Genomic DNA, 21,231 nt, shown 5'->3' with positions numbered 1-21,231 from the left:
GTAAAAGATCAAACTGATGAGTAGTTTCTGATAAACAAGAGAAATTTGAAAATAGATACCTTTCTTTACAATGCAGTTCTTGTTAAGTGCCTTTATAGATCAAGAAGCAGTAAAAGCATAGGCAAACATTTCTATAACACATTTGTTAATCTTATAGTTGGTTACAGTGGGATTATAGCAAAAGAAATGACCTTTTAAATGAATCACACTAAATTTCCATAATGGCAAATGTAGTGTTATCGGAATTCTTTAAGGGACATTGGTTTAATAAAAGCTGCAACATACAAATTGCATGCTTGCTACAAGTCCAAGGTCTTGCTCCCTTCAAGTTTGGAGAGGACAATTGCATTTTTAATGCTTGGTAATCACATGCAATGTAACAAATTGCTCTCATTTTGAGGGTAACTTTTACAGAAGTGCTTGGAAGGCATTGGCCAGGAAAAAGGTTTGTTTATATTACAATACAGTGCACAGGGACAACTTGGGTTGGGGAACTTTAGGCTAGACATTGGTGGACGCCATTTTCTACTTCACATTAATTTGCGTCTACATATTAGTTTGTGCAACGGTATCTTCTATTGCGCAAACCTCCCACTCCTTGAGATTCAGATAGGCACACTTGCCGCAACAAAGCTGTCCTAGTTATATTGGGGTCGAGCTGAATTCCCACTAATGACATGAAGATTTCCTATCATCAGGTTGCAACATTTATAACCCATCATTGTTACATATGACCTAGGTAACATACCTTTTGGGGGAGATAATGCAATGCATGTATTCCTATTACTTTCAATAATTTGTCATAGTGAATGGCAGTTGTATGTGGGATTGCCGTGACAAAACCAGCATAAATAACCTTTAGATGTAAGGTACATAGTCTCTAGACAGACTGGTTGCCTCCCAAAATGTTAAATGTTTTTCCCTAGTTCTGGGATTTCCAATAGTATTAAGTACCCATAACATTTAAGTTGTACACATATTAAGCAATTGGTGGTGGTGAAGTAGCACTTGCATTAATTTACAAACATTACAGAATACAACTAACAAAATAGACCTTTGGGATGTTGACGATGAGCAATTGAAAAGGTTGTCAGCATACCACAGTAACTATGTTTTGTATATAAAATATTTATTTATCATCACCTGGTTAAAAAAAAGAGATGTATTATTGTTTGTGGAATCTCCCAATCTTGCTTAGTGTGGGGCTGCTGGTCATTAAATTGCCTTCGACAAAACTCCCAAACATGTATTTGTGCGTACGATGTCCAATACACCCTAAATTTCAAAGACCTATTATTGTGAATCTGAAATGTAATTTTAATAGACGGTTAAAATAAGTTCTTTGTGTATGGCTAATAACTGCAGTACTAAGTTTTGTTTGGGAGATTTCACAATTGAGTGCTGAATTTACTTGAGGGGTTGCTGGTCAATAAACTGCCTTCAATGAAACTCCCAAATGCATGTATTTGTGCATACATGATGAAAACATTTGTATTTTGCTGAAGATCTAAATCCAATGCAGATTGTAGTATCGACTTGGGTTACTGACCATAGAGAATCTTTATTACTTTAAAATTCCCACATGACGACAATAAATACTTTATATCATATATATTAAAATAATCAAAACAAAAACCTTTTCTTTCTCTCAAAAAATCCATCCACATATAATCTGTTAATAATTTCCTTTGAGAAGGGTGGTTGTAGATCTGGTCCCTATAGCCTGGTCCCATTGCAGATTGTGCTGTAATATACCCAACTCCATTTGGCATTACAACATAGAGCACAAACAGATCTGGGACAAGGCTCCAAACCCTTCTCCTGCCACCCAAACACATTACTAGTAGTTCCCAAAACTCAGATGGCTTGTTCCCTTGGTTAAAAGCAATAAAACCCTGTCAAACACAGGTGCCATCAAGCCCAAGCCTCGAGAAACGTTTCATCCCAAATGGCACCCTATTCTAGCTATAGTGCACTACTTTTGACCAGAGCCCTATGGGCCCTGGTAAAAAGTAGAGCACTGTAAAGGGAATAGGTGCCATTCGGGACTCATCCAGTGATAGTGTGAAGGCAGAATCAACCACAGTGATCTCAATCACTAACCAACTGCCACTAACCACAGACTCTTTGATAAGTGTACATATATATTTGTACAATGTATATCTACATAAAACAAAACAGTAGGGTATGAGCGGTGATGAGGACGCTAGAAGGACTCTGGTTGGTGCGTCGGAGATGGGGGTGTGTCTGTGGGAGAGGCCACTCCGACTATCCCCTGTCCATCAGGACTGAGAAGACCCAGCAGGTCCTCATCCATCTCCTCCAGTTCACTTTGGTCCAGAAGCTCAAAGTCCTCGTCCTCGGTCGGTACAAACATGTCGTCCGGCATCTCCTCAGCACTCCTCTCCTCGGTCTCCACAGCGACCGCATCCTGGTCCTTTTCTGCCTCGGCGACAGGGGGACTTTCCAGGGTGCTGGAGGGCATGTCGGTGGGCAGGAAATCTGCGATTGAGGGGACCTTGCTGTCCTCGGTGGAGCGTAGCAGGGCCGACAGAGTGTTCTGCACCACGGTGGAGATTGCCGTGTTCACAATCTCCTCACTCAGGGCTTCCAGTGACTGCCTCGGGGCCTGGGACTCCACTTCCCCCCCATGCACCACCTCCTCCGCTGTCCCAGCACCCAGCAGTGGTCCCTGGTCCCCACCTGGCGGCCGTCCACGTCCGTTGAAGTGTGTGTTGACAAAGTGGAGTGGGGAGGCCAGGTGCTGGAGGAGGAGGCTGGCCGGGCTCATGGGCTCCGCCTCTGAGGGCTCTCTTCCCCCAGCCGTAGCCCCGTCCCCTTGGCTCTGACCGGGGCCCCGCAACGGAAAATGGAGGCTGTGCTCGATGGGGAACTCGTCAACCGAGGGGAATTCAGATCGGTCCCTTAGGAAGGTCTCCTCTGGGTCATTGTGCACACTCTGCTGGTCCGGGTCTAAACAGTCACAGGAGAGAGAGGATGGGGTTAAAGGTAGTCAGTGATACATGAAGTAAATCAGAATATTGGGTTGACTTCTAAGAGTGTGAATCGCAAGTCTGTCACATTGCAGCAGCTTGAAGCTCACCTGCACATGGCCAGATATTTTTTGTGAGTGAATATCTACGATATCCTGCTTGTGGCAACGCCATGTCGATGAGTCACAGTTTTTATTTTATTATTTCACCTTTATTTAATCAGGTAGGCCAGCTGAGAACAAGTTCTCATTTACAACTGCGACCTGGCCAAGTTAAAGCAAAGCGGCAAAAACAGAGTGACACGTGGGATAAACAAAAATACAGACAATAACACAATAGAAAAATCAATATATAGTGATTAGAAAATTGAAAAATGAATATGCAATTCTGATATATAGTGAATGAGGAAGGTGTCAACAGCATATATCAAGATAATGACAATTCAAATTTTGCTAGTGCCAATATTTGAATCACATGATTTGGACTGTGGAACACATGTAACATGCTGCTCAATTGTAAAAATCCCTGCAACCCAATTCTGTCCTTTCTCTGCACACATTTAAAAGCATCAGATTGATCATCATGTTAAGTATCCATATATTTCTGTTACTACGGTGCTATTACTATTAGTGCGCCTGCGCAGGAGTCTCGTTGTAGATTAATCTGGCCTGAGTGCAATGGCAACCATGTATTRTGCTAATACAGTTGAGTAAACGGTGTTAAAACTGGGAACCTTGTCTTTGTGTCTGTCGTATTTCAGTTGACATTGGTAGCAGCGGATGGCTAGTGCCTACATTGTGCCACCTCGCTTCGACGAGAAGAGGTCGTAGGAAAGTTGAACATTTTAACTTGGAATCTGGACACGGGTTACTAATCTGGACAAGAAAAAGCAAGCATTTGCGGTTGTATTATCACTCGAAGGAAGAGCGAGAGATACAGCACTGGAAATATCCGTTGAGGATTTGAACAAGGATGACGGTATGGGAACTTTTATTAGAGCACTGGATTGTGTGTTTCTTAGAGAAGAGTAAGACCGTGCCTACGAGGCATATTCAAACTTTGACAGTGTTAGAGACATTTCGGTTGCAATTACGGACTACATAATTGAYTTYGAACAGAGATACAATAGGATGCGCRAGTACGAGATGGTTCTCCCGGATGCAGTGTTAGCTTTCAAGTTGATAGATACTGCCTGTCTGGGTGGTAGGGAGAAACAGTTGGCTTTGACTGCTTGTACTGTGCTGACTGTGGCGTCAATGAAGTCGGCACTAAACAATTTTTGGTGAAAAGACTTCTGTCCTGCCAATAACAGATGGGACGATCTGGGACGAGGCTCCACACCCTTCTCCTGCCACCCAAACACATTACTAGTTGCTCCCAAAACTCAGATGGCTCGAGAAACACAAGTTTAATCCCAAATGGCACCCTATTCCAGCTATAGTGCACTAAATTTTGACTAGTAACGCAGCATATTGCACAGAGCAGCAGAGAAAAGGCGCCAAAAAGTCACATTCTCAAGACAACCAGACGAGGGCGCCATTGCCCGGCACAAATCCACTGGACAGACATGGAAGGAGATCAAAATGTTTTTTTTTTGTCAAAGCACTTACCATTGGGTTAAAGACTGCCCTCATAAAAAATGAACAAGTTAAACAGAGGAAAATGTAAACACAGAGAGAGCAGTGTTTTCAAACCAATCTGCTTCTGATACGGAGTTCTTAGGATCTGCTGTGATTGCTACTGCATGTACATGCACAGTTTGTGGTGCAAAATGGCTTGATAACTATGTCAGTGAACTAAATATGAGAGGTACAAAATATGATTGACACACCAAGCAACAGAGCGTTCAAATTTGGAGATTACATTTTTTATTTAACTAGGCCAGTCAGATAAGAACAAATTCTTATTTACAATGACGGCCTAGGAACAGTGGGTTAYCTGCCTTGTTCAGGGGCAGAACAACAGATTTTTACCTTGTCAGCTCGGGRCTTCGATTTAGCAAGCTTTCGGTTACTGACCCAACGCTAGGCTACCTGCCGCCCCGAGATGASAGAATTGTCCATTCTACCAAGAGAGTTATGATACCAGCAAAAATTGGTCAGACTAATAAGTGTCACATTGAAACAGAGGTGGCCCCTACAGATATCCCCTTACTATTAAGCAAAGCTTCCCTCAAGAAGTTAGGGGCTGTACTAGACATTAAAGAAATGACAAGGCAGTGATGTTTAAACAACCAGTGACCCTTGAACTTACTACCTCAGGCCACTATTGTGTAAACATTTTAGACAAAGACATCACACAGTGTCCATGTAAAAATGAGATTCTGACAGACACAGAACATAAACACAAAGGGGAAAAAAAGTATTGTTAAAACTTCAAAGCGTTTGGACATGCAGTTGACAGACTTCAGAAATGACTCAGCAGTTCTGGGAATAATGATGAGAGTATTTTTCATTCTATGGCAGATAGTTAACAGTTGTGACACTTGTCAGAAATACAGCAAACCTAAGACCTGGCCAACTGCCGGTTTGCCACTGGCTTCCAAGTACAATGAAACGGTGGCTGCAGATCTACATGAGTTTGGACCAACAGTGTGATACCTTCACATAAAATCAACCACTTCACACGCTTCAGTGCTGGAAGCATTGTCAATACAAAGAAACCCAACCCATTTGTAATGAACTTAAATAATACTTGGGACATTTAATTGTTGTTGATGGTTTATTTGTCTTTAAAAGAAAAAGTGGGAGATTGTAAAATTCATTTTTTAAGTATCACTATATTTTTGTTTAAAAGGTGCTATCACTGTTATTAGTGCGCCTGCGCAGGAGTCTCGTTGTAGATTAACCGGGCCTGAGTGCAATGGCAACCATGTATTGTGCTAATACAGTTGAGTAAATGTTGTTAAACTGGAACATTGTCATATTTGAGTTAACACAGAGGTATGTCTAACATCGGGTTATATGCTAGGGATGAGCATTTCAAATGATTTCACTATTAGAATAATATCATGATTTTTCAGATAGTCTAAATACATGTTTTAAAGATTAAATATATTAACTTCAATGGAGTTAACTTGAGAGCCGGTGCGCTGCGCTCTGCTTGGAAGGGTGGGGGATAGGGGAGCAGGGGCCGGTGTGTGTGGCTTGGAGGGAGAGAGGGAAAGTTGCCAAAACGACTCGCGCTAGTTAGACAAACCTGTTGCTGCCATAGGTTATCATACCATCTGCTAGTGCCCTTCTTGACTGCATCTAATCTTTGTAAAGAAGCTAGCTTCAGTTGCCAGCTAACTAGCTAAAGTAGCAAGGCTTATTGAGGCATACTTGTGTACAACAACTTTATTCATATGAAACCACAGCCTACCAGTTGGTTGATCATTGTAGCCTAATTCCATTTAGCATTGATTAGAAATCTCCCACTTCACTTGCTACACATGGAGCCTCTGATTGGTGAGGCTACCGGTGAGTATTTTCTTTATGGGGCAAAACATTTTGCTTCGGTTTGCACTAATTAATACACACACACCATTCCTTTTCTTTTAAATCCAAGTTGCGCAGGACAGATACTTTGGAGGAAGGGCCTGTTGTGCTTGGGTACTTACCTTCAGAGACGTCTGTGATCTGTGGGGTGGTAGCTCTGGATACGGAGAACCCCCCACTCTCCAAAATGGATGCTTCCTCGTCAGACAGCTCCGAGTCGGTGATGGCCATAGCCAGGGCTGTGGTCTTTGCATCCACCTGACCAATGACATGGCACAATTTTATGATATCACCATTGTTCTTTAGTGAAAGGCTCTCGACAGAACCCATACTAGAGCCCAATTAGGTTATTACAAAGTCAACCAATAATATTGTCTTATCCTCTCAATTGAATGTCAACATTGAAACTTAGGTTCACAATCTGTAAAAAACAAATATTTAGCCTTTCATTGAGGAGAATATCTTGGTTAAGTATGAATAATCTCTCATTCCTCCTGAAGTGTACGTTTGTTCTATTCCATACATATTTAAAAGCATTGGATTTATAGGCATGGGCTAGAGGGAGTTTCCATTAACATGAATTTCCTTTCAAATCCATAAGGGGAAGTGAACATGTGCACACTTCGGGAGAAAAGAAAGGTAAAGAGATTGTTTTTGTCTTAAAGGGGCAGTGCGGTATTTTGAGGTAGGCTTGAATAAGCTAAGTAGACAATAGGCAGAGGGTAGCATAATTTGTCTGATTCTCTGTAATAATGGTATGTGAATAATAATGCATATTATCTTGTAAAGTGGTTTCTTGCATCAGTCACAACATTAAGAACAGACACTTCCTTGTCTGATTGGATAAAGGTTCATGTCAAGCCCTGCATGTTTATTCCCCCCCCCCCCCAAAAGTCTCATAGAATGTAGGCCTACATTGAACATCACACATTGGCTGAATGATAGAACAGCTATTTCCAGGTTAAATGTTTTGGGATGCATTTTCTCGGTTGTTTTTGATGGTAGGCCATTCTGGTAAGACTACATTATGATCAAATAGCCATAGTAGTCTACTTTGCCACTGTTAAAAAACTAACTTAAAGCAGGTACAGCCTCAGTGTTCACAGTAAACATGCACTGGAAGTTCCACTGAATTTTCACAACATTCAAGTTTAAGCTCAGCAGACCTGAAATTTGCTCAGTGACGAAATAAATGAGGGAATATTGTCCCCAACCCTAATTCTAACCGTAATCCCTAGAAATAGCCCTTTTCCCTTGTGKGGGCCGACAAAATGTCCCTAGTTAGTCAAATTTTTGTTCTGGTCCCCACAAGTATAGGTAAATATGTCCACACACATGATCCTAGTGCAAGATGGCAGACGATGTGGTGCTTACCAGGGGGGCAAAGCAGGACAGCTCCTCCTCGCTCTCGCTCTCTGTCTCAGCCCTGGGCTCATCCCCTTCTTCCACCTCCTTCTTCACCTCTGCAACACACACACACACACAGTTTAAAGGGTAACTACAGGATCCAATATGTTGAATTTAAGACTTAAGGATTTKTAATGTCACTTGGCATGCAATTTAATACAAATTGAGGTCTGCGAGCGCCACACCAGCTAATATTCTTCTCCAGAAATGAGCTCATGTTGGCAACAAGGCATATTTTTAGGGCTGGCTCTTTCACCAAAGGTGGCTCATTATCAGRCAGGTGTGCTATTTTAGCATTGAACCTGATGAATGTAGTAGCATAGTGGCTACTGGCTAGACTATAGATGGCTGAAGCATGGGGTTGCCCATCTGCATTTTTTAGGCTACCCCAATTGACTAATCATTAACTAAGTTTCCAGAATTTTGGCTTCGATATCAATACCAGCTTAGTATAATGATACTTAATACTATAACGATAAAAAAATGCCTTAAAAAGGTCAAATATACAGCACTGTTACTGTACAAAACACATGGTCAACTCTCCACCTGGAGAGCTAGGCCACTGGGTGTGCAGGCTTTTGATCCAGCACTGCTCAAACACACCCGAGTCAGCTTAACAAGGTCCTGTTGAGCAGTTCATTTGTAGAGTCTGGTTTGTTAGAGTGGGGCTGGAACAAAAGTCTACACACACAGTAGCTCTTCTGGGGGTAGTATTACGCTATAACAATTAGACTACAACCAAAAAGTTGATTCATTAAGTGAATCAGGTATCAAATGGTTATACTTCGAAGCAAGGTAGCGAAGTAGGAGGGCTCTAGACTGACTTTCCAGTGTCAAGTAAAGAAGTATGCCATTTCATCTAACATATTCAGGGAGTGCATGATGGATATTTTGATGTGCAATATTTCAAAATATGATCCAGAATAATTAGATATTTTTGTCTCTTTAGAGATTAATTTGCCTGTATATTTGTTGTGCATATATATTGGCCTAGGCTATAGCCTATGCTACATAAATTTACCAACTGGGGAAGTGGGAACTCAAAACATGTTAGCTAGATTGCTAAATATGATAGTTTCTTTAGCCACACAGTTGATCTAACAGTAAATGAAACGTCCTACAAAAACTTTTCATTGGTAGCATACTTGATGTATTCACCGTAAAATTCACCGCTCTGTTGGCAAATCATCTCAATTCCATACTGTGTTAGTTTTTTTCCTCTATATTGACAGTTCAGAAATAATTGTTACGCAAATAAATCTGAGTCGCTTAACAACAGTAACAGTAGTTTGAAAAACTGTCTTTCACGCAATTATATTTTGAAATGTTGCTCAACTTCCAGTATGCTTGCGCTTATCAGAATTAATCTCTCCCTTCAATCCATGTGCAAAGAGGGGAGCGGGAGTGAGAAACATGGACAGGGCAGATACTTTCATTGCAGGAAGCATGTTAATGCACATTACGGTTGACCAAATAACGGTTTTAGAACCCCCCCCCAATAAAAATAAATAAAAATCAGCGGGACCGTTGTGTAGCCTAATCACCGAAATTACAAACAGAAGCAAAATTGCTTCGGTACGAGCAGGGCGTCAGTAATTTTCAGTTTATTGTCCCACCTCTAGTTAGTGTTTTCAAATGGCATAGGCTACCTTGCTCTCTCCTCTGGCAACGACGTGACTCACAGAGGCGTATATGTGGATATGTCTTGAAAGTGCACCCAGAGTATTATCAATTTTGTTTGTTTTTCCCGCAGTGGCAACAACTTARCAGCTGCATAATATAACGGAAACACTGTAGTCATCGCTGTTGCATTTTTTAAAGACCTTTAAAAGTGCAATTTAAGACATTTGAAGACTTAAGGCCTTTAAGGATCCGTGGACAGGATCCTTACATGTTTGAAAATAAATTTGCTCCAGCTGCCACACCAGTGCCACAAACCGGGAGGAGAAGGATTTCCCAGGCAACCCTGACATTCAGTGTTCACAGCTAGAGAGAGAGAAGACCTGGTGACATGTGAATGATGGCAGGGCACACACACTAAAAGACAGACACACACACACACACCATCAAACACACACTGACAGACAACGCACGCACACACACACACACAGTGTAAACTCACTCCTCTTATCGTGCTTGCGGTGCTGCGTGTCTCCCTTCATGCTGTAGTCCAGTTTCATCAGAATGGGCTCCAGGCCTGTGTACATCCGCTGGATCAGCTCGTGGTACACCACCAGAGGCCACACCAACACACTCAGCGCTGGGCACAGGACAAAAAAAAACAACCTCAACATGGCACTTAAATGGCTTTTGACTCACCATGACAAGCACAGCATCCCAAATGGCACCGCTTTGCCTACATAGTGTACTACTTTTGGCCAGGGCCCATAGAGTTCTGGACAAAAGTAGTGCACTATATAGGGAATAGGGTTCCATTTGGAACACACACCATCTTTAGTTTAACCAGAGAAAGGGATATACCTCAGGGTTGTATTCATTAGTGAACAACGTAGCAAAACATTTTGCAACGGAAACCATTTACTCCAAACGCTACAACGTGGCGTAAGCGGTTCCCATTGCAAATGTTTGGCTACTGTGTGCACTATTGACTACAATCCTGGAATACTGAGCGTCACATATGGCCAAATCACAATACATTTCCAGGTTGGGGAATGGCAACACTATAAATGATGGTATGAAGGTTGCATTTAGAAGTTATTGGCAATAACTTTGGTTGGCAATTGTTATGCAGTAGCACTGCATTTCTTAGACAACCACACCCTTTGGCATACTGGTTGGTTGGTTGGTTGCCTTTGTGAAAAACAAGGAAAAATAATTGATTAAGCAAGGCAGCTCACCGACGATATAGGATATCATGATTCCTGGTACGTAGTGTCCCACCACGGCGAGCACAGAACAGCCAGAGCACATCATGGCACAGAACTGGAGGGAGAAAAGAGACGCAGTGTCATTAAACCCGCAAGTTGGCTGAAACTAATGTAGGGGAGGGACAACTACTTCAGCAAATACCTCTTCAGATCAGAGGAGGATGGGGGAGGCGCTATAGGAGGAGGCTCATTGTAATGGCTGTAATGGGATTCATGCAACGGTATCTAACACTTGGAAATCACATTTGACGCCGTTCCATAAATTCCACTCCAGCCATTCCAATGAGCTTGTCCTCCTACAGCTCCTGCCACCAGCCTCCTCTGCTTCAGCTCTACAAAATTTTTTATGCAACTCAACCAATTTAATGTTTTGATAAACCATGACTTTGAGCCACTTTATAATATAACAACATGGTAACAGTTAATACACGTCGACCTCCAGATACCAAATGACAATCAGTATATGTGGCCCACGTGGAAATCGAACCCACAACCCTGATGGAGGCAATGCGCTCTAACCCACTGAGCCGCCAACAAACCTAACATACCTTTCCATGGTTCTGCCTTTTGTACTGCAGCATCTCCTGGACGAAGAGGCAGCAGTAGAGGTAGCTCTCCACCAGGTGGTGGCTGAGCTCTGGAATACTGAGGAGCCGGGGTTGCACATTCATGGTCTCTCTGCAGTCAGATAAAGAGACTGTGGGATGAACACACGAACACAAGCAGTACTAAGCCAGATCTAAAAGGATTCAAGCATCTCAGAGTAGGAGTGCTGATCTAGGATCAGGTTACAATGGATAGAGTGAGCCTGATCCTAGATCAGCTCTTCTACTACTCTTTATAAAATGTGCGCCCTGATGCTATTGACAAGCGCAGACCATCAAACAAGTAGGGTAAATGCCATAATAATCACATGATAGTCACTAACAGTAAAGTGCTTGAAGGTGTTATAGGTGCAGGGTGAGTTAGGATGTGTTTAAAGGCCCAGTGTAGTCAAAATTGTTATTGTCCTGTGTTTTATATTTCCACACTATGAGGTTGGAATTATACTGTGAAATTGTGAAAATTAAGATAATGCCCTTTTAGTGTAAGAGCTGTTTGAAAAGACAGCCTGCAATTTCAGCCTGTTTTGGTGGGATGAAGTTTAGGCCTTCCATGGTGACATCATCATGCATTAAATTAGTTAATAGACCAATAAGAAAGAGAATTCCAAACCTCTGCCAATAACAGCTAATGTTACATGTTCCCCTCCCCACTCAGACCACTCCTAGCTAAATTCTTGCTTGAGAAATTGCTCTTAGCTAAGAAGCTATTTGTTTATTTTTGTTCTATTTTAATTGAAAACAATCACAGTAAGATACTTAATCGTTAGCCAGAAATGATTTGATATTGAGATTAAAACAGCTGCATTGGACCTTTGAGTCAAGATGTATACCTTTCCATTGGGTTGGCCTCAGGATACTGAACTGTAGTGGAGAGGAGACAGCACAGATTTGTTAATCTAAGTCCAACATCAACAATACATTTTAGACTTCATAGAGTAGGATTGGTAATCAAAGTCATCAGAACAATGATATGTAAAATCAAATCCAAATCGACAGCACTAACATTTAACCATCTTATCAAATTGTGACCTATACTAGCATTTCAGACTTCACACTGACCCCAGGGCCAGGGGTGGGTGTGGCATGAGTAATGCATGCATGCACCTTCTAAACTCAGCAAAAAAAGAAATGTCCCTTTTTCAGGACCCTGTCTTTCAAAAGATAATTTGTAAAAATCCAAATAACTTCACAGATCTTCATTGTAAAGGGTTTAAAACACAGTTTCCCATGCTTGTTCAATGAACCATAAACAATTAATGAACATGCACCTGTGGAATGGTCATTAAGACACTAACAGYTTACAGACGGTAGGCAATTAAGGTCACAGTTATGAAAACTTAGGACACTACCTAGGCCGTCATTGAATATAAGAATTTGTTCTTAACTGACTTGCCTAGTTAAATAAAGGTAAAAGGAACGCACAATCCCTCCATCAGTGCTCAGACTGTCCGCAATAGGCTGAGAGAGGCTGGACTGAGGGCTTGTAGGCCTGTTGTAAGGCAGGTCCTCACCARATATCACCGGCAACAACGTCGCCTATGGGCACAAACCCACCGTCACTGGACCAGACAGGACTGGCAAAAAGTGCTCTTCACCGACGAGTCGCGGTTTTGTCTCACCAAGGGTGAATCGGATTCGCGTTTATCGTCAAAGGAATGAGCGTTACTCCGAGGCCTGTACTCTGGAGCCTGTACTCTCTCCATCAATTTGGAGGTGGAGGGTCTGTCATGGTCTGGGGCGGTGTGTCACAGCATCATCGGACTGAGCTTGTTGTCATTGCAGGCAATCTCAACGCTGTGCGTTACAGGGAAGACATCCTCCTCCCTTGTGCGGTACCCTTCCTGCAGGCTCATCCTGACATGACAATGCCACCAGCCATACTGCTCATTCTGTGTGTGATTTCCTGCAAGACAGGAATGTCAGTGTTCTGCCATGGCCAGCGAAGAGCCCGGATCTCAATCCCATTGAGCACATCTGGGACCTGTTGGATCGGAGGGTGAGGGCTAGGGCCATTCTCCCCAGAAATGTCCGGGAACTTGGGAGGTGCCATGGTGGAAGAGTGGGGTAACATCTCACAGCAAGAACKGGCAAATCTGGTGCAGTTCATGAGGAGATGCACTGCAGTACTTAATGCAGCTGGTGGCCACACCAGATACTGACTGTTACTTTTGATTTTGACCCCCCTTTGTTCAGGGACACATTATGGAATTTCTGTTAGTCACATGTGTTACGTTCCCCAGTCTCTGTGTTGTTGTGGGTTTGTATGTATGTATTTCAGGAAATGGCTTCCTGGATTCCCCCAAGCAGCTGATTGGTCGGCCCAAGTTGCAGATTGGAGCTGACCTCGCCCTCTCGTCAGGGGATACAGCTGTCTGAAATTACAGACTCCTTCTCCAGCTGTATATAAGCCAGTGTTCCTGTGCTCAGAAAGAGAGAGCTTATTGGTATGTCCTGTGTTGGTTGTTGCTCAGACAGATTTTGTAGGCGGTCCTGCTGAGTTATGTTTTTGTCACAAGGACTGTGTTTTGGTGATTGAAATTGTTCACGTTAGTATTATTCTGTTTTTGTTCCCAGGGGGGAAGGGGAAGGCACCTTGGGAGTGTTTAGGCAAGAGGCCTGCGGGCATACATATACCTGTAGTATGTACTCTGTCTATGCACACTAGGTAAGACCTGGGCAGACCATCCCCTGTATTTTGGTTAGTGCGCCAGGTGGTGCTAGTTAGGTAAGTTGTGGGTAGGAGAKRGGGCTCTAACTTTCTTTGCTTCCGTCCAGCCCCTTTTCCCAACAGTCATATACCTCGTTCAACCCACGGGGATTTGTGTTACGTTACCTCCAAGAGGTGTGCGTAACATGTCTGTGGAACTTGTTCAGTTTATGCCTCAGTTGTTGAATCTTATGTTCATACAAATATTTACACATGTTATGTTTGCTGAAAATAAATGCAGTTGACAGTGAGGACGTTTCTTTTTTGCTGAGTTTATGAACTTACCTGTTGTAAGAGGTAACTTATGCTTCCATCTCTCCAGCTGCATGAGCCCTAGAATGGAAAGACTCAGGAGGAAGAGAGGACGCAGGGAAGTCGAAGACAGAAGCCTGTAAAAAACAAACAAACCCATGCCATTTTAACATGTAACCAATGTTAGTCAAGTTCACTAGTTAGCCACGAGTGAATAGACTGTCAGCTAGCCCCCTGTCCTGGTTCAGGACAATACATAAAACTTGGCCACGTTCAGTTGTCAAACGTTGCAGATGTAACAATCCATGAATACAGCCGTCATGATTACTTGGTCTACATGTCGGAGACGCACGCTTGTTCTACATTTACACATTTCTATCCGAACGCTCCAAAACGTCTTGTTAGCTAGGTAAGTTACTGTAATTTGAAAGATGGCTCACTTGTAACTTATGTAGAGTATTTAGCGAAACGTTATTCGATAATAGTAGGGAAACTTTGGCATACCAAACTACCAGCTGACATCGTTAAATAGCTAATTAGCCACCTAGCTAGCGCGTCACTGTCGTCCGAGGATTATCGTTGTCATTCAACCTAGCTACACTACAGTAAGTAGCTACTACTACTATCAAGCTAAGACATTAGCTATAGTGCATATTCCTATTCAGTGCAAAATAACTGATTAGATGAGTGATTCTTACAAATTATTTAGCATTACCAGAACAAGGTGTTCAGCGTGAGAGCAACAAAGATGCTGTAGAGCGGCCTTTCCCAAACAAGCAGCCTCTGCATCCATAACAGCAAAGGCTCATATTGCGATAGCCAGCCTTGAAGACGCTCCCGCAGTTGCACGAGCTCAGGGTTCCCATCCCCGCATACTTGCTCTGATCCTCCGGCAGGGAACAGGTCCTCGAGTACGGAAGAAACAGAGGGGCATCTAGCCTCCTCTCCACTCGCCATCTTTCCACCACGTTATGTTGTTTTGGTGATCACGGGGTATGGCTAGGCGGATAAATCCGCGAAGGCCGTTATGGATTAAACAAAAAAAGTAGTAACCGATGTTACTGGGTGGTCACTAGTTGTTACAGCCACAAAGTCATAAACCCCGCCTATTTCTACAATTGCTCGTCTTAAAATGGGATTTTAAATCTAACCCGAACCACACTGCTAATATTATGCCTAACCTTAAATTAAGACCAAAAATCTAAAATGTTGTTTTCATGAATTCTTACGATATAGCAAATGAAGACTTTATAGCTGTGCTATCTAATGGAAACCCAGTTTACTGGCTCAGCATGTCACGTGCTTCCTTGTTTACTGCGCTTGGTTTTGCGAAAACAATAGCTATTTACTGACATCTGCTGGATAAATTGGATAGTACTATSCATTGTTACGTAAAATACAAGTTATATTTATATCTCCACTTGTTTCTCTGAAAAGCTTACATAAAACAGTAGAATCCATTGTGCAAGTCCATTATAAAAAAACAAGTCAAATTGATTTGAACATGTTTAATACAGCACAAATTCAGCGCAACACAAAGTAACATCGTCAATTTGATCAAATGTAACTAATGAATATTGTGTTTTATTGAACTCAACTGATACAGCTGATTGTTGCGGATTATGTTTTTCTCTACAACAGTATGTTGACATTTTGAAAACGGTCTCCCTTTTCATCCACCATGGACTTCACATTGTCCTCTAGTGATCTCAGTTTGATTTGCTTGAAATCTCTGGAAAAGAAAAAACAATAGTGGAAATGCAATATTATCAAAGATTGGAATGATTATAACCAAAGCATATGATAAAAAAAGGTGTGCATCAAAGTGTGTTCTTATTATATCAGCATAAATAGATAATAAGCTCCATACAGATTCATGCCATAGATAAAAAACAATCAGAGATGCAAATTAACAACAACATGGTTGCATCCCAAATGGCACCCTATTACTTATATATAATGAACTACTGACCTGAGATAGACTAGTGTCCTGTCCAGGGTCTGTACTTGTACATCAAGCTGCCTCACGCTACAGAAACAGGAGATGAACCGTTTCGGCTTGCACAAGCCAAGCTATTTATTAATTTTTCACTTGAGTCCTATGGACACTGGTCAAAAGTAGTACACTATAAGGAATAGGGTGCCATGAAATCAGATATCATCAAATCTTTATGCCGATACATCACCACATTCCTCTAGTGCCATACTGTAACTTAGCCTTTTAGCTGCAGCTAGTCCATAGAATGTCAACCACAAAGGCTTGGAATCTTCAAGATTGCAGTCCTTTTGAAAATCATTGGATTTATACTGCGCCCCATGCATCAGGCAAGCAGGGAACGATAGGTCAGAGGTCATCATCATCACCCTTTGCAGAGAAAGTCTGTGTGTGTGTGCCCACTTGCATGTTGGTGCTTCAGGGTATGTGGTGGGGGGTTGATATGTGGCTGAAGCTCAGAGAAACATAGCAGCAGTAGCTGTTGTGGGGGGTCAAAGAAGTGTGTCTGATGCCAATCAGTGAACTGGGGGGGATTGGGGAGAGGAGAGAAAAAGGGTGGACATACCTGGGCCAGGAAGGTGGGGCTAGAGGCGGTAGAAGATGGAGGTAGGGCAAGGGGGCCTGACTCCCACAGGTGCTAAGGGGCTAAAAGGGCGTCAATACCTGCCGGGCTTAACACCATGGCCTGGAGCAGGTCAGAGAGAGAGATGATCCCCCTGCACACGTCCTCTTTGTCCACCAGGACCAGCCGATGGACCTGAGGGGAAAGGATGGGGACACGATGGGGACAGGATGAGGAGTAAAAGGGGAGAGGAGAGGATGGAGAGAGGAATGGGGCAGGATGGAGGGTAAGATGGGGACAGGATGGAGAGAGGATGGAGGGCACGATGGGAACAGGATGAGGGCAGTATGGGGAGAGGGAATGGGGGCAGGGTGGGGTAGAATGGGGAGAGAATTGGTGCAGAATGGGGACAGGAGGGGGAGAGGATAGGGGCAGGATGGGAGTGTGTGGTGGGAAAGGGTTGGTCGTGGTTACACAACAAGGACTTACYGGTAATTAAGTAGAGTAGAGTAGAGCAGTAAGCAACAGAGGGCTAATACTTTTACAGTCTACAGCTAATGCATTGAAATATATTTAAATACTAGTGGCCTAATGTAAAAAACCTTCATAACTCTATATTTCATTGTGTGGGCTAATAGAGCTAAATGTTACAGCATATCAGCGCCCATTACTTTGATGTCTTTTTTTAAACAAACTTGTAGGTGGAGTGGAGAGACAGGGCCGCTGTGATAGAGGACATGACCGTGGTCRTATTCAGTAGTGCACACCATAGCAAAAATAACAAGTGTTTCTAATTGGACACGTTGAAGTAGTCCCTCCCTGATGCAGCATTTGCAGCATCTGAGGCAACCATTTGTTGCCTTATGAACACAACCCTGATGAGAGCAGAGTGGGACACTAACCTCAGCCTTAATTATGCGATCAATGACGGTCTCCAGGGTCTCGTCGGGGAGACACTTGATGACGCCCTCAATGAAACAGCAGCGCCGTTGGATGGCCTCCTGCATGGACATGTTCAGGTTGTTGTATGTCTTCTGGGCAGCCAGATTCTGTCTCCGAGAAGAAGAGGAGAGGAGCGGAGGGAAGAATAAAAATGTACACAATGCACCAACAAAGATGTGAAGGGGTTTATTTTGTATTGTTTTCAAGTTAATTAAACTGTAATGGGCAGCTTTGGGGTACTTACAATCACATCAAATCTGGAGTAGAGAGCCACCACCTTGCCTTGGTGTACAAAGGACAGTGAGATACATAGCCTACCTACATCTTACAAGTCAAACTTTATTTTGAAGGGCACCTACGTAAGGACATACACATACTGTACTAGTCAGTGTTCGACTTTGAACAAGAGATTAGGTTAACCCACCTTGCTCGTTTACTACGGGCAGTGCGGAGACCCTCCTCTCTACAAACACAGACAGGGCATCGTAGACTGAGGCCGTCTGCTGGACCGTGGCAATGTTCTGGAATGTCCCGATCCCAACGTCCTGGATCGTCTTCTGCATGAAGCAGGGTTTTGGGACTGTCTCTTTCTGTGTAGAATACTTTTTTTTTTAAAGAAGAAGGAACACAAGGATTGTAAAAGCAACACATACAGTTCACAACACCACTGTTTGAAATGGATGACCATATGATATGAGCATAAACACACAGACATCTTCAAGTCATGTTGTCTTACAAATATATGGAGAAACTTGAGGATTCGCTTGTGCGTGAGAATGTGTAAGACATTTCCGGACACGGGATCGATAACCGGCAATCTGTGGATCTTATATCTCAGTAGGGAATAGATGGCGTCGAAGAGGCTGCAAAGGAGAGGAGGGGAGACTGAGTAGGCCTATAGTCACTGTGTCTAACCCTGGAGAGCACAACCAACATCCACACCTGGGTCATGTTGCAAAACGTTTTGCTACAGTGTGCCCTACTGAACACAACCCAGAACACTGCCTGTAATTGACTGAATCCCAGCCTCAATTTCCTTAGTCTGTCACTCATTAAAAAAAGTTATCAGTAAAAGTAACAACTCAGGCAAAGCCAGGTGACAGGAGTTGGTTTGGCTGAGAGCTGCGTAGATTCACCTGGCGTCTGGAGTGATACTGTGAAGACAGTGGTTGGAGTATTGCAGGTACACATCTGCAGAGAGAGAGAAATAAACAGAAGGGAAAGTTACAGAAAGACATGTACGTATATACCATAGACATAGAACACTGTATCATTTGCTTTCTCAAGCTTATTTACTTGAATGAATCACCTCGCCATGTTCCAATTTGATGCCTCTCCAGCTCATTCATTTGAACCTGTGGGAGGGGGGAAACATATTGGACAAATTATGATGAATGATTTCTGTGTTATTCACACAACCATGATCTTGTCTCCATTGAACATGCTTTATAGGCCAGGACTAGGCTTAAAGGGATAGTCCACCCGAATTACAAAATGGTTTCCTTACCATGTAAGAAATGTATGGACAWGGTAAGACAGCAATCCATGCTTTGGTTTTGTTTACCTGGCCACAGTCACCAAAGGCAAACTTTTAAGAATTTTTGTCMAAAAATCAATGCAGGTCAATATCCCCGTTATTAGCATTTTGCATGTTAAATGTCCAAATCATCTTTAAGGACGTTTGAGCTACACAATCCATTTCAGACACATTGGGATGATTTGGACATGAAATGTGAAACATGCTAATGACTGGGATATTGACTTGCATTTGGTTCAGATACGCACCAATGGGGACCTGTAGTAACGATGGAGAATGTTGATGAAATCTGTTATAGTCAGCATACCTGTGAGGACAATAGAGAGTTCTTATCACTATTGGCATGGATACGCGCTAGTGTCTAGTCTTCATATCACACTACCCCCAAAACCAGCCAAAGCTTGCAATCATTCAGAGCATTGCGTTGCCATAAGCAAGTAGCAAGAGAGCACCCCCTAATCTCTTCTCTTACCCACAAACCTCTGTGTCTTGCTATCCCAGAGAGGTGCAGCTCTCAAGCCGTTTGCTACAAGAGCGAAAAAGGCTTTCTTCACCTGCAAACATAGGATTTCTTTAACACAACCAGTTAACACCGGTCTTAGTAGTGAGTATGCTTAAGGGAAGAAGGCTGCACATGAAATATTGCTGCAGGGAAAACCGCTATAACTGTAGCTGTAGTTCCAGGAGAGAGGAACTCTGACTTGAAATGTCATACCAAAAGGGACTATGACCTTTCCCTTGGGAAGTGGAGGGAGAATAAATATCTGGGTTGAGTTCAACAGGAAGAACATGTTCTGAAACGGGGAGGCACTACGTGAATTTGTCAAATAAGAACACAGATTTTAGTTTCCTGTAACCTGTTGTAAGACGTTTTGCTACGATGTGCCCTACTGAACACGATCCTGGACTCTTGATTTTTCCCTCAAATTATTTTGTATTGTTCAGTTCCAACATACAAGTGGGTTACAGGACCCTGGACTCTTACTTGTAGTGTTGTGTCAAATATGACCAGTTTACAGCTGGTTGGAATGGCCTCATAGCAGCAATGACTTTTCATGAACTTCATGTATATCTCAGCATCAGCCTCTGAAGTTATGGGTAGGTGAAGTGGGGACAAAGTTACACACACACACAGACAGTTATAGATCCCCTATACACCTCATTCCATGAAACAGACACACAAATGTACATTCACACACACAAACACTGAAGGTTACCTGAATTACCTGAATTCTTCAATTCTTCACGCATCTCTTGAAACATGATCTAGACCAACAGAAAAAAAACACCAACCACATTCTATAACACCTTGATAAATGTGCTCTAAAATCCCTGCTGGAATGAAGCTCGAGGGGAAAACATTCAGGATCAAGTTGAACTAAGCTCTAAACCAAAAACAGTTTACAATCCAACAGACTTTTTACCCCAGCTGTATTCCTTGTAGTCCTAAATGTTTCAGTCCTACACACACTTCTCAAACACAAACCCGGCCAACTCGTGTACCATGACTTACCTGCCTGATAAGTATTTTCTCCATGAAAGACTTGGGCACTACTCACCCAACAATAAACGCTAGATCCTGCTACATGCAGGCTCCTCTCCCCCTGCCTGTCCCACAAACCAGTTGGGTCTATATTAGGAGCAGGAGTCTCAAGTGGTATGCAGAGGGCCAAGGGGATGGGGGCGGGGTCTGGGGTAAGGGGAGAGGCGCAGGCAGAAGAGGGGTGGGTACATTCCTCTCTGACATATTCTACATAGTTTCTGTGTGGATTTTAGGAGCTTTACATCATGTTGTTGATGTGGTTCCTGAGTTGTGAAAACATTTTGCCTGGCAATGTAATTGATCTGATATTTTGCACAGAA

The 21,231-nt window shown here is 42.9% G+C and overlaps 2 protein-coding genes across 11 annotated transcripts; both read right to left on the bottom strand.

The window, feature by feature from the left end:
* Positions 1–82: 82 nt before the first annotated feature.
* LOC111953329 (reticulophagy regulator 2) lies at positions 83–15,539 on the bottom strand. 3 transcript variants are annotated; one of them, XM_023972548.3, is made up of 9 exons: positions 15,047–15,539; positions 14,365–14,468; positions 12,203–12,233; positions 11,316–11,445; positions 10,738–10,822; positions 10,002–10,139; positions 7,847–7,935; positions 6,595–6,730; positions 83–2,973 (listed from the first exon to the last, which is right to left on the bottom strand). In XM_023972548.3, the coding sequence occupies exons 1-9, from the start codon at positions 15,286–15,288 to the stop codon at positions 2,207–2,209; spliced, it is 1,722 nt and encodes a 573-aa protein (XP_023828316.1). In that variant the 5' UTR covers positions 15,289–15,539; the 3' UTR covers positions 83–2,206. The 3 variants fall into 3 exon arrangements, with proteins under 3 accessions (XP_023828316.1, XP_023828317.1, XP_023828318.1); XM_023972549.3 differs by having other exon boundaries at positions 15,030–15,095; XM_023972550.3 differs by lacking the exon at positions 15,047–15,539 and adding an exon at positions 14,772–14,843.
* Positions 15,540–15,824: 285 nt separating this feature from the next.
* Positions 15,825–21,026, bottom strand: LOC111953278 (5'-AMP-activated protein kinase subunit gamma-1). Of its 8 annotated transcripts, none has more exons than XR_011474261.1 (13): positions 20,928–21,026; positions 20,586–20,634; positions 20,354–20,454; positions 19,841–19,922; positions 19,617–19,675; positions 19,141–19,186; positions 18,968–19,022; positions 18,568–18,694; positions 18,256–18,433; positions 18,076–18,113; positions 17,792–17,938; positions 16,893–17,084; positions 15,825–16,063 (listed from the first exon to the last, which is right to left on the bottom strand). XR_011474261.1 is itself a non-coding variant. In XM_023972447.2 (13 exons), exons 1-13 carry the CDS (start codon positions 20,903–20,905, stop codon positions 16,041–16,043), a joined length of 1,023 nt encoding a protein of 340 aa, XP_023828215.1. In that variant the 5' UTR covers positions 20,906–20,997; the 3' UTR covers positions 15,825–16,040. The 8 variants fall into 8 exon arrangements, 2 of the variants coding, with proteins under 2 accessions (XP_023828215.1, XP_023828214.1); XR_011474262.1 differs by having other exon boundaries at positions 20,595–20,634; XR_002875849.2 differs by having other exon boundaries at positions 20,882–20,997.
* Between the last annotated feature and the right edge of the window lie 205 nt (positions 21,027–21,231).

This window comes from Salvelinus sp. IW2-2015, linkage group LG27, assembly GCF_002910315.2.
Source record: "Salvelinus sp. IW2-2015 linkage group LG27, ASM291031v2, whole genome shotgun sequence".
NCBI classification, from domain to species: domain Eukaryota; kingdom Metazoa; phylum Chordata; class Actinopteri; order Salmoniformes; family Salmonidae; genus Salvelinus; species Salvelinus sp. IW2-2015.
This window is presented reverse-complemented; position numbering and strand designations above follow the sequence as displayed.